Below are 12,714 nucleotides of genomic sequence, written 5' to 3'. Positions count from 1 at the left end.
GTGCCCCCACGTTAGTGGCGGGCATTTAGATTTACCCTTGTCCGTCCGTCCTTCCGTCCGTCCGTCCTTCCGTCCGTCCTTCCGTCCGTCCGTCCGTTCACTTTTGTGTCGCACGTAACTCAAAAAGTATTTGACCTAGAGTCATGAAACTTTACAGGAATGTTGATCAGCATGTGTAGTTGTGCACCTGGGTATTTTGGTCGGGATATTTTTAGTGTTTTCAGAGTTATTGCCCTTGACTTAGTAAAATTTTGCAATTTTCAACTTGTGTCGCATGTAACTCCAAAAGTATTTGACCTACAGTCATGAAACTTTACAGGAATGTTGATCAGCATGTGTAGTTGTGCACCTGGGTATTTTCGTCTGGATATTTTTAGTATTTTCAGAGTTATTGCCCTTGACTTAGTAAAATTTTGCAATTTTCAACTTGTGTCGCATGTAACTCAAAAAGTATTTGACCTAGAGTCATGAAACTTTACAGGAATGTTGATCAGCATGTGTAGTTGTGCACCTGGGTATTTTCCTGTGCATATTTTTAGTATTTTTAGAGTTATTGCCCTTGACTTAGTAAAATTTTGCAATTTTTAACTTGTGTCGCATGTAACTCAAAAAGTATTTGACCTAGAGTCATGAAACTTTACAGGAATGTTGATCAGCATGTGTAGTTGTGCACCTGGGTATTTTCATCTGGATATTTTTAGTATTTTCAGAGTTATTGCCCTTGACTTAGTAAAATTTGGCAATTTTCAACATGTGTCGCACATAACTCAAAAAGTATTTGACCTACAGTCATGTTACTTTACAGGAATATTGATCAGCATGTGCAGTTGTGCACCAGGTATTTTCGTCTGGATTTATTTAGTATTTTTAGAGTTATTGCCCTTCACGTAGAAAATTTTTGCAATTTTCAACTTGTGTCGCAAGTTTCTCAAAAAGGATTTGACATAGTCAATAAACCTTATGGGCAGGTTGCTCAGCATATTTTAGATTTGCACCTGGGATTTGGCTTGTGGATTTATCCAGTATTTGTAGAGTTATTTCCCTTGACTTAGTAAAAAGATTGACAGAACAGTGTCGCGGTGGGGGCACCCGTGTCCTATGGACACATTTCTAGTTATACTTAAGTTATGTTGTGTAAATTTGTGCATATATTATTTATGCAGCATATGATAACTTACTCTGCTCAGTTAAATAAATAGTAAAAAATAAGTAGTCAACTGTAAGTAACTTACTATTCAGTTAAATAAATAGTAAAATATGAGTAGTCAACTGCAAATAACTTACTATTCAATTAAATAAATAGTAAGAAATAAGTAGTCAACTGCAAATAACTTACTATTCAATTAAATAAATAGTAAGAAATAAGTAGTCAACTGCAAATTCTATAATTCCCTTTAAAATAACGTTTTGGTTGAACAGCCTTCTTCAGGGTATGTATTAATATACCAATGTTTTGACTCAATTAAACAGCTTATGGAACATCAGTGGTTCTATTCAAGTGCCTTTTTTTACCTCACCTGTCACAAAGTGACAGGGTGAACTTTTGTGATCGCTTTTCGTCCGGCGTCCATCCGTCCGTCCGTCCGTCCATCGTCCGTCCGTAAACTTTTACTTTAAATGACATCTCCTCATAAACCACTAAGCCAATTTCATCCAAACTTCACAGGAATGTTCCTTTGGTGGTCACCTTTAAAAATTGTTCAAAGAATTTAATTCCATGCAGAACTCTGGTTGCCATGGCAACCGAAAGAAAAAACTTTAAATATCTTCTTTTAAAAAACCCTATGAGCTAGAGCTTAGATATTTGGCATGAAACATCTTCTAGTGAGTGTCTACCAAATAAAAGCCCTGGGGTCAAAATTGGCCCCGCCCCAGGGGTTCTTTGATTTTCCCTATATGCATATAGGTAAAAACTTAAAAAAATCTTCTTTTAAAGAACCCAAAGAGCTAGAGCTAAGATATTTAGCATGAAACATCTTCTAATGAGTGTCTACCACGTTTGTTCAAATAAAAGCCCTAGGGTCAAAATTGGCCCTGCCCCAGGGGGTCATGGATTTTCCCTATATGCATATAGTAAAAACTTAAAAAATCTTCTTTTAAATGTGTATAGCAAAAACTTAAAAAATCTTCTTTGAAAAAACCCAAATAGCTAGAGTTTATATATTAAGCATGAATCATCTTCTAGTGAGTGTCTACAAAGTTTGTTCAAATAAAAGCCCTGGGGTCAAAATTGGCCCCGCCCCGAGTGTTATTGATTTTCCTAATATATGTGTATAGCAAAAACTTAAAAATCCTCTTTGAAAAAACCCAAATAGCTAGAGTTTAGATATTAAGCATGAAACATCTTCTATTAAGTGTCTACAAAGTTCGTTCAAATAAAAGCCCTGGGGTCAAAACTGGCCCCACCCCAGGGGTGTCATTGTTTTTAACTATATGTGTATAGTAAAAACTTAAAAAATCTTCTTTTAAAAAACCCAATGAGCTAGAGCTTAGATGTTTAGCATGAGACATCTTCTTATGGGTGTCTACCAAGTTTGTTCACATAAAAGCCTTTTGGTTAAAATTGGCCCTGCCGGGGGGTGGTATATGGTTGTTTTTCATTATATGTGTGTAGTAAAAAACTTAACATCGTGAAACATCTTCTAATGGGTGTCTTCCAAGTTTGTTCAAAGAAAAGCCCTGGGGTTTTTAAACTGGCCCCGCTCCGGGTGCCTATATACAGGTGAGCGACCTCAGGGCAATGATGGCCCTCTTGTCGCCTGAAATGATGCGCAGAGGTACACCTGAGGTCTTCCTCCACCAGTAAACCTGGAAAGTTGCCATATGACCAAATTATACTGTATTGGTGTGATGTAAAACCAAACAAAACAAAAAATACAAAAATTGCTCAATTAAAACAAGTTGGTAGTAACTGGCAGAGAAACTAGTTAGTACTGGTATAGATGTGAGGAACACTTGTAGTGAAACTTAAGTTAGTACTGGTATAAATATAGATTCAAGGAACACTTACAGAAAACAATTTTAGTACTGGCATAAATGCAGGGAACACTTGTAAAGAGAAATTTAGTACTGGGTACTGGTATACTTGTAGATTTAAGGAACACTGGCAGAAAAAGTTTTATAGTACTGGTATACATATAAATTCATGGAACACTTGCAGAAAACAAGTTAAGTACTGTCATAATCAAGGGAACACTTGCATAGAAACAATTAAGTACTGTGCACTGGTATACTTGTAGATACAATGAACCCTTGTAGAGAAACACATTATTTAGTACTGGTATTCTTGTAGATTCATGGAACATAAGTAAAGAAACACTTATAGTACTGGTATCCATGTAGATGCTTGGAACACTTGCAAAGAACCAGTTAAGTACTGAAATGACCTGGGGATATATTCCTGACTAAACACACAAAACATAAGCAGTGTTGCCTTAAAAAATTACCTGCCTGAGTATTGCTTTTAAATCTGCCAGTATTTCCTAAATTGCTATTCAAAACCAATATTTAATTCAGCCAATCAAACTGTACATTATACATGATATGTATGACTAATTGTTTCAGATAGAGGTATTTGAGGAGAACATGATCACAGGTTGTAGTGTTGAGGAATGGCCAGTTGTAGATGCCCTTGTTGCTTTCTTCTCGCACGGCTTTCCTCTCCAGAAAGCAATACAGTACAAGAATCTTCATAAACCTTTTCTTATTAATGATCTTGAGGCACAGTATGCTCTCAAAGACAGGTAAAATCTGAGTTTGTAACATCAGTTGTCAGTGGACATTCATAATCTTTAAATCATTCTTTTGTTAGGTTGATTTTCATCGGGCAGTCTTTTAAAAAAAAACAAAAAAACAAAAAACAGAGGTATTGTTACAGTCATGTTGACGTTGCCGTTCTCGTTGCTGTTGGCAAACTTGTACCTTGATCTTAACTTTTTAAGTTCTTGATGTATTGTCTTCATACTTGGCAACAGCAACCCTGGGACAAGACCTTTCAGTAGACTAGACTAACCGTGACCCTCATCCATAAATAAACTTGATTTTGTACAGAAACTGTCTATAATACATAAATTCTAAGATGGAAGGAGTCTATTTCTTGAAAAAATAAAATTGAATACCTTTTTGAACAGCAATTCCTAGCATTTTTAGAGATGCTAATACTTGTAGTATCATGTTAAAATAATGAAATAAGCAGAGGAAGTGTCTATAAATTGAATGTAAGAGTTAAGTAAAATGTCACAATTTGGTCAAGCTTTGACGTACTTTCTGATCAAATATCAACATGTTTTCAGACGTGAAGTGTACAAGATCCTAGTAAGGGAAGGAATTGCTCATCCAAGGTACGCAGTCATGAATCGAGATGAACTTGAAAAAGGTTTGTAAAGCATTACTTATTAACGCGTCAGATTAATAGTAATCTAAGGATTGCTGGCCGTATGGGTTCAAACCCATCAGGGGCAAATTGTTGTTTCCGTGAGCAAGAAACTTTACATGCATTGCTTAGTACTGGTTGGTTTCCTTAGACAAGGGGCATAATTCTCAAAGCTGTATATTTGAAGTTCTGCCCCTTTTCAGACAAGTGTTATGAATGCCTGCAGTGCTGTTGTTTTATTTATAATCATAGAAAGCAATTAATAAGTATTATAATTTCTTAATGTTAAAGATTTTTGAAATGTTATGTCCATTGGCTTAGTTCAATAGGGAAAGCACTGGATTTGTAATGTAGGGGTTGGGTCGCTGGTTCAATCCTGGGGCGAGGTCAACTTTTTTCATGACAATTGATCCCCAACGTAGAGGGGTCGTTTAATGTCTCACATCACTAAGAAAATCATGTGTGATTAGTTGTCAGTCACTTGAGGAGAAATTTATAATTACTGGTTAGTTATCCATGAAAGCCAGTTGTGTGGACTTACCACTAAGATATGATAGAAAAATATGTTAAAATTGGTGTAAAAACCAAACTAACATGTTATATATAGAGGATATTGAATGAGTGTAGATTCAATACACTTAATTTATTGAATGAGTTGATTAAAATATAGGCACGACTTTAGGGAGTCGCAAAAACGGCACAGGTATGTGATAAATGGTCATATGTTAACAATGTTAACATTTGCTTCACAACTTAGTCAAAATATTTTGACGTGCCAAAGCTAGAGATAGAGATATGTTTTAGCTACTCTACAACTAACAATTCAACTAACAAGCTTGTAACTTCCATTTATTCTTGGTTGTAAAATATGTCAAAAGTATTAAATCTAAAGCTCATATAATTAAGTAGTTGAAGAATAGTGGGTTTATCATGTTCACTCTGGGCAGTGTGAGCAGTGGCATTAATTTTTGGCTAATAAAACAGAGAAAAAAAACATGGAATCTTTGTAGAAAACCTGAAGCAGCTATCAGCAAAATTTGATTGAGATGGTTCATGTATGATACATGTAGTGGTGTAAGTACAAGGTAAAGTTTGATTTTCTTATTATAATTAGTTCCAAGAGGTAAAAGTGTCAGCATATGTGTTGATGTTATCTTCCGTTATGTTATTTTTTTAGGTGAATTTGAAGAGAACGAGGATGCTATAGAAGTGAACGGGACGTCATTTCAGCGGCCATTTGTCGAGAAACCGGTCAATGCTGAGGATCACAACATATACATTTATTTTCCGGTGTCGGCAGGGGGCGGCTGTCAAAGGCTCTTTAGGAAGGTCAGATTCTGGGAACCTGTGTCCAAAAAAATTGTACGCAGTCTGATTTTGTAGGATTTCGCATGTAGAGAGTTAGTTCGGCCTTGCGGATGAAAACAGCAGTGTTTCATAGAATGTCAGGCCAATCAAGGAAATTCATCACTTTCTTTTTCTGTGAATTTATTAAATTATGGGAAATTTACATTTCTTAGTGGATGACTCCTATAAAGAATAAAAACTTACCTTATGTTCAGACTGTAAAATATTTTTCTTTGAATATTTAATTTTATTATTAAGCCAATCAGTTTCATTTGTATAAGATTTTTGAAGTTTATAAGAATCAAATCGCCATCAGTTCAAAAAAATTATTAGATATGATCATTGTTAGGGCCTATCATGGTTGAGCGGTTAAGGTTACTGATAATATACCGCTGTCACCCTACTGCTATTGGTGGAACTTTAGATATCCCAGGCCTACCTTCATCAGAAAAGTTGCAAAGTCATCTTTTGACCTTTATATTTTTAGTCAGACCATTGAACTATAAAAACAATATATTTTCATGTTTTTGAGGGACTCAAAACACATACACACACAAAAGCTTTTTAACTACTGCTTTAATAATTTTGTCTTGCTGTCTTTTTTGGGGTTATTTTCTTATTTCTGTCTATCCGTCCGTCCGTCTGTCCGTCCGTCCGTTAGCAATTTGGTTTCCGGAGCATAACTTAAGTTTCATTTGGACCACAACATTCAAACTTCATAGGATGATTGTCCATATTGGGTAGAAGACCCCTATTGATTTTGGGGTCACAAGGTCAAAGTCACTATCACCTTAAAACTGAAAACAGTTTCCGGAGCATAACTTAAGTTCCATTTGGCCCACAGTGTTCAAACTTCATAGGATGATTGTCCATATTGGGTAGAGGACCCCTATTGATTTTGAGGTCAAAGGTCAAGGTAACTATTACCTTAAAACTGAAAACAGTTTCCGGAGCATAACTTAAGTTCCATGTGGCCCACAGTATTCAAACTTCATAGGATGAATGTCCATGTTGGGTAGGAGACCCCTATTGATTTTGGGGTCACAAGGTCAAAGGTCAAGGTCACTATTACGTTTAAACTGAAAACAGTTTCCGGAGCATTACTTAATTTCCATTTGGCCCACAATATTCAAACTTCATAGGATAATTGTCCATATTGGGTAGGAGACCCCAATTGATTTTGGGGTCACAAGGTCAAAGGTCAAGGTCACTATCACCTTAAAACTGAAAACAGTTTCCGGAGCATAACTTAAGGTCTATTTGGCCCACAATATTCAAACTTCATAGGATGATTGTCCATATTGGGTAGGAGACCCCTATTGACTTTGGGGTCACAAGGTCAAAGGTCAAGGTCACTATTACTTAAAACTGAAAACAGTTTCCGGAGCATAACTTAATTTCTATTTGGCCCACAATATTCAAAGTTTATAGGAGGATTGCTATTGGAAGGAGGTAATACTTTATTTAATTTATGTAATGTCTTACACATGCTTCATCCTTAATATAAAAAAAAACACTTTCGGGCATATAATGCTCCGCCTAGCGGTGCTCTTGTTCCATCTTTCTCACACACATTATTACTGTTTCTCATAACACTATCATTAACTGACTGAAATTTTAGACTTTTTGTGTGTCTGTACCTTCCGAGGGCCTCTTATCATTAGATGAGGTTTCACGCTAATTGGGTCAAAGTCAAGGTCAGTGAGGCTAAAAATAGATTTTCATTTAAAATTTACTCTTCTTTATAGTAAAACATAATCAGGAAAAGGGGAGATTCCATGGAAGCAGTGAAACCAAAATTATTTGAAATTGCAGACTGTTCAAAAGTTAATTTAATAGTGCAACATTTCCCACACCCCATAGCAAAGGCTTTAAGTAAGCTGTATTCAAAAGTGGTATTCAAAATTCAACTAAAATTCAGTAAAGCTGGAACGTCGCGATATGACCTATACTGTGTCGATTTGACGTAAAACTCCAAAACAAACAAACAAACAAAATTCAACTTTAAAAGGGCCGCAATCAGTGATCTAGAATGACCATGGAAGGTCATGTTTTATGTCAAAGCATTTTTGCTGTAATCATTATTCTTTTTTAAGGGAAAGGGGGCCAAACTAATTTTCAGTTAAAATTTTTTCCAGACTTTTTAAAAAATTAAAAAGGGGGCCTCCATTTGAGGTTTCAAATGTTTTTATAACAAAAAAATTTTGAATTTTTTAACTTTAGATAAATTTGACACCGTTACAGAAAAAAGATACAAAAAGAAAATTTAAAAATTTTTTCAAAAAAAATTTATAAATTACAGTCTACTTCTTTACCCTTCAAAAGTTTGGGGACGAAAAAAAAATAATGAGTTTAACGAAATGTCGAGAAAATGTAGGGGTTTAAAACCTTTTAAAAAAACCTTTTTTAAAGAAGAACATCGCTACTTAAAAGTCAAAAAAGTAAAAAATGTTCTTTAAATTTTGGTGTCAACCCTAAAATAAAATTTAACAATTTCGAATTTTTTAACCGGGGGAAAATTTAGCATTTAGGTCCCAAATTGGTTTTGAACATAGGGGGGTTTCTCATTTAAAACACCACAAAAAAAAACTTTGTTTTCAATTTAATTTTTTTAGTTTTTTAACATTGCAATAATTAACAAAATATAAATTTAATAAACTTTTTAAAAGCAACCCATTTTTTTAAAGTAAAAAGCACTTTTAAAAAAACCCCAATGTTTTAATATTAGCCCCTTTATTCAAATTTCCCGTTAAATTTTCGATAAAATTCAACATTTTTTTCGACATAATCACAAAAAGCAAATTAAAAAATTTTTTTTTCAAAACACCTTGTTTGTTACAAACATAAAATCTTTAAAATTTTAGAAAACCCCTTTTAAAGCGTAACTGTCCGTTGGTGTTTTTCAACCCTTCTGCGGGGGGGGTAGACGAATAATTTTTTTTTGGAGATAAAAAAAAGGTTTTAAAATGGGGAAATAATTTTGGGGGGCTGAAAATAAATGGGAAATACTGAAAAAATCGAAATAAAAATATCGAGATAAAGAAATATTTTCAATATAGATAAAGAAGGGGAAAAAACGGGACTTTCAGAATTTAATCGAAATAACGAAATATCGAGAAAAGCGATGTCGAGATAACGATAGTTGACTGTATTTTTTTTGTGCTATTCTAAGTCTTGTTTGAGTGATAAGGGTTTCAAAGCTTTTTAGTTTTGGTTCATATTTCACAACTAGAACAATAATTCTGGGAAAACAGAATGAGCAAATGATCTGATATTTTGCACACAAGATATTGGTCTAGAACATCATCAAATGGAATGTTAACTTGAAAAATTATTTTCAGTCCGGTCATGTCAAAAAACCTAAAAGGAGTCCCTTTAAACAGGTAAATAAATTATTTATATATTTATGTAAACCAGGAGTAACTACTGCTTATAGAGGTAATCTGTATGAAACCACTGGCCTAGTTTCAGGTTGTTAGAAAACTGATACTAATTTTGTACTGACACCACAAAACTGGCTTTTCTATGAGACACTGTTAGTTTCAAACCTTTCTGCATGGGTGATTAACTGCATACAATTTCTGGATTACCCAAGTTGTTAGTAACCACCTGTAATTGGATTAAAGAGAATGTGGGACTACATTTCGAGAGTTGACCGCAAAACTGCAGTAACTTACTAGTATATGAAATAAAGAAGGACTTACAATAGTTTTGCGGTCAACCCTTGATTTGTAATTGGAAATACAATAAGAAACTAAAAGCATGATTTTTTTTGTCCTATTCTGTTGGTAATTGTGAATATGGGATAAAAGTAATGGTGTAAATATAAAATAGTAATGACAGATACAGAACAGTGGTTGTGGCCAATACAGAATAATAGTAATAACGTGGGCAAGATAATAGTTGAAGTATATATAGGGGATAAAAGTAATGTTGTATATGATAAAATTGTGATTGCATATACAGAACAGTAGTTAGGGACGTACATGTTAATAGTAATTACATGGGCAAGATAATAGTTGATACGATTATATATGGGATAAAGTACTAAATGTAAAAGTAATATAAGTGAATAATAGTAATTAAGGGAAATGTAATGGTAATTATAGATAATAGTACTTGTATATACAGGATAATAGTAATTGTGTATTCAAGGTAATAGTGATTTTGTATATACAGGATAAAAGTAATAGAACCTGCAGAAAAATAGTAATTGCATAATTTTGATAAAAGTAATGACATAAGCTAGATAATAGTAATGATTAATTTGTCTGCATCATTACTATTATCCTTTATGCACAATTACTACAAATATGATCATGTGTAATGTATGCAATTACTTTCATCATATATACAACATTACTATTATCTCATTCATGCATATGAGAATGTAAGTGTATACAAGAGTGGCATAAGGCATATATGCTATAAGAGTAATTGCGCAGACTATTGAAAAGTAATGCTGCATGTAATATAGTAAATATGAGATAATTGTAATGGTTTATACTGTAAAGGTATATACAGGGTAAAAGTAATGCTTCATGTACGAATATATAGTATATACAAGGTAATTGTAATGGTGTATGTAGTAAAGATATATACAGGGTAAAAGTAATGGTGTAGGCAGGGAAATCTATATGGAATTGAATCATATTAATATAAATATGATATAATGTTCATATACAATTATTGTATCCATTCAAGTTGAATTGATTCACTTCCTTAGTTAAATAGGTATGACTTTGTCCTCATAATCAAAGGGGTATATAATCAGGGAAGAATTTGTAATTATGTTCAATCTCCATTTCTTATATGTAATGTAAGTAATGTAATGTAGTGTAATTCATTAGGAACTTTTGGTATATTGGGTATATCAGATCACCTTTGTTAGAAAAATAATACATGAATTTTGGAAAGATATTTGAGTCGCTGATTTACTTATTATGAAAAAGGTTCAACAAATTTTGCTCTTCTGTACTTTTTCTATACTTTTATTCCGTATTTTGTTAATTTCGTTTATGTTAAACATATTTATACACCCTGTTGTTCTACTTAACAGTTCTTTATTTTTTTCCTATTAAATTCTGACGGCCTTTTTAGTATCTAATAATTTAATTATATTATTTTGTTGCTATACGGATTGATATCTTTTTAACGCCCACCTCTGCCAGTCCTTTTGTTTGCTGTTCATTTTCCAAGCTGTTTCCCCATTCATTTTGTAATCTTGTTTGAATGAGTTTTTATGTTGAGTGATTGATTTTCTGCTTATAGTGCTTTGTAGATGTATTTATTAATCAGGACAGTTATCTTTTTTGTTACTCTTTGTTTTAATGTTTCAATTTTGGTATATAATTTCTATGTGCAAAATCATTTTTTGCTCTTCAGTATGTTTAAACCTTAAAGGCACATTGTACCTTAGAAATGAATACATTTTGATTTAAAAGGCAAATATGAATTTGATAATAATGGTTTTTAAGTATGCTACTTACTTGTTACCTGAAAAAAGTTGTGATAAATGTGAAATAGTAAGTCATAAAAGTAGCGAAATGTAAACAAAGTAGTGTTTTGACTTCCTTACAAAGTACTAAATTACTGTACTAATTGCCAAAACTCAACAGAAGCAAAAAAAAGATAAATCAGGTCATTGGCCAATGAGTAACTTATTTAAAACTGTAACTTTAGAACACCAAAAATTAGACACATTTGGGAAACAAAAATACAGGCATTTCTTAGGCATAATGGGCCTTTAATGTTTTAATTTTGGCATACATATACAATTCCATTGTGTAAAAACATTTTTTACTTTTAACGTTTATTTTTAAAGTCAATCTAAACCTTAATCTGCTGAATTTCTAAAATGGACTTGTCCAGCATTTATTTTTGGAACTGTCCATTACAAATTTTTTTTGGCGATATTATGAAAATTTATAATTTATTTACATTTTATGTTTTTAACTTGATAAATATGTTTATTGTTTGAGTGCAGGTTGGTTCGAGGAGCAGTGTGTATTCTACGATCGGTCGAGTGCGTAAAACGGGCTCGTATATTTACGAGGATTTTATGCCAACTGATGGCACCGATGTTAAGGTTTATACAGTAGGACCGGACTATGTGCACGCTGAAGCCAGGAAGTCACCGGCCCTTGATGGGAAGGTGGAGAGAGATAAAGACGGGAAGGAAGTTCGATACCCAGTGCTCCTTTCTTCTACAGAAAAAATGATTGCTAGAAAAGTGTGCCATGCTTTTAAGGTAAGAATAATTATTTAAGTAACTTCTAAAATACTTGTAGAATTTATTTTAAAGATGATTTGTTAACAAGATTTATCATCACTTTTACGAATATAAAGCTGTCATTTCTTTCTTTATTGATTTACATTATAATATGCATCATAATGTTACATTTTGGAATGATAATACTAAATTGCTAGAGCTTATTCCTTCAGAAGATATGCTTTAAACAAGTGGGATAATTTAGTTTCTATAAATTATCTAACAACAGCTGTCAATGATTTTTCCTGCTTATATAACAAACTCCGATAAAAGGCCTATTCCTAATTGAAATTTTCTTAAAAATCATGCAGTTTTCCCAAAAATCTGAACTTAAACATGCTTTTTTACTTCCCAAAGTTATTTTAGCTAAGGCCTCTTCCCAACTCAGTGAGAAAAATCACTGACTGTTGGAGAGTGATAAATTAATCAAAGGCACTCCATTGAGGTCATTACGCTAAAAATGTAAAGGTTGAAGTTAGGGCACAGTGACTGCATAAAAACTGTAGAAGATAAAGAAATAAACCCGGACTTAAATCTAAAATCAATTTATTTTTTTGTGGGGGGGGGGGATTCTTAGCCTGATTTTGAGTTAAGGTATTAGCACCCTAATGCATTACCTCCGCTTTGAAGAGTATTCAAATAGGCTAGAACTACTGTTAACTACATTGGAAATGAGGGCCATGGGTTCAATCCCCAGAGGGGTCAACTTTTTTTTTTCTTTCTT

At 33.4% G+C, this 12,714-nt stretch overlaps 1 protein-coding gene across 1 annotated transcript in view; it reads left to right on the top strand.

The window, feature by feature from the left end:
• Positions 1–12,714, top strand: part of LOC132739898 (inositol hexakisphosphate and diphosphoinositol-pentakisphosphate kinase 2-like) — a gene marked incomplete at its 3' end in the record, with an annotated part of 64,903 nt that overhangs the window by 3,014 nt on the left and 49,175 nt on the right. The window contains 4 exon segments of the mRNA XM_060727732.1: positions 3,565–3,743; positions 4,293–4,375; positions 5,550–5,734; positions 11,706–11,969. Of these exon segments, the coding sequence (XP_060583715.1) occupies positions 3,565–3,743; positions 4,293–4,375; positions 5,550–5,734; positions 11,706–11,969 (711 nt within the window).

Source organism: Ruditapes philippinarum, unplaced genomic scaffold, assembly GCF_026571515.1.
Source record: "Ruditapes philippinarum isolate M1 unplaced genomic scaffold, ASM2657151v2 ctg2459_1_1_1_1, whole genome shotgun sequence".
Taxonomy (NCBI): domain Eukaryota; kingdom Metazoa; phylum Mollusca; class Bivalvia; order Venerida; family Veneridae; genus Ruditapes; species Ruditapes philippinarum.
The sequence above is the reverse complement of the archived record's forward strand: the minus strand, read 5'-3'. Positions and strand labels throughout refer to the sequence as shown.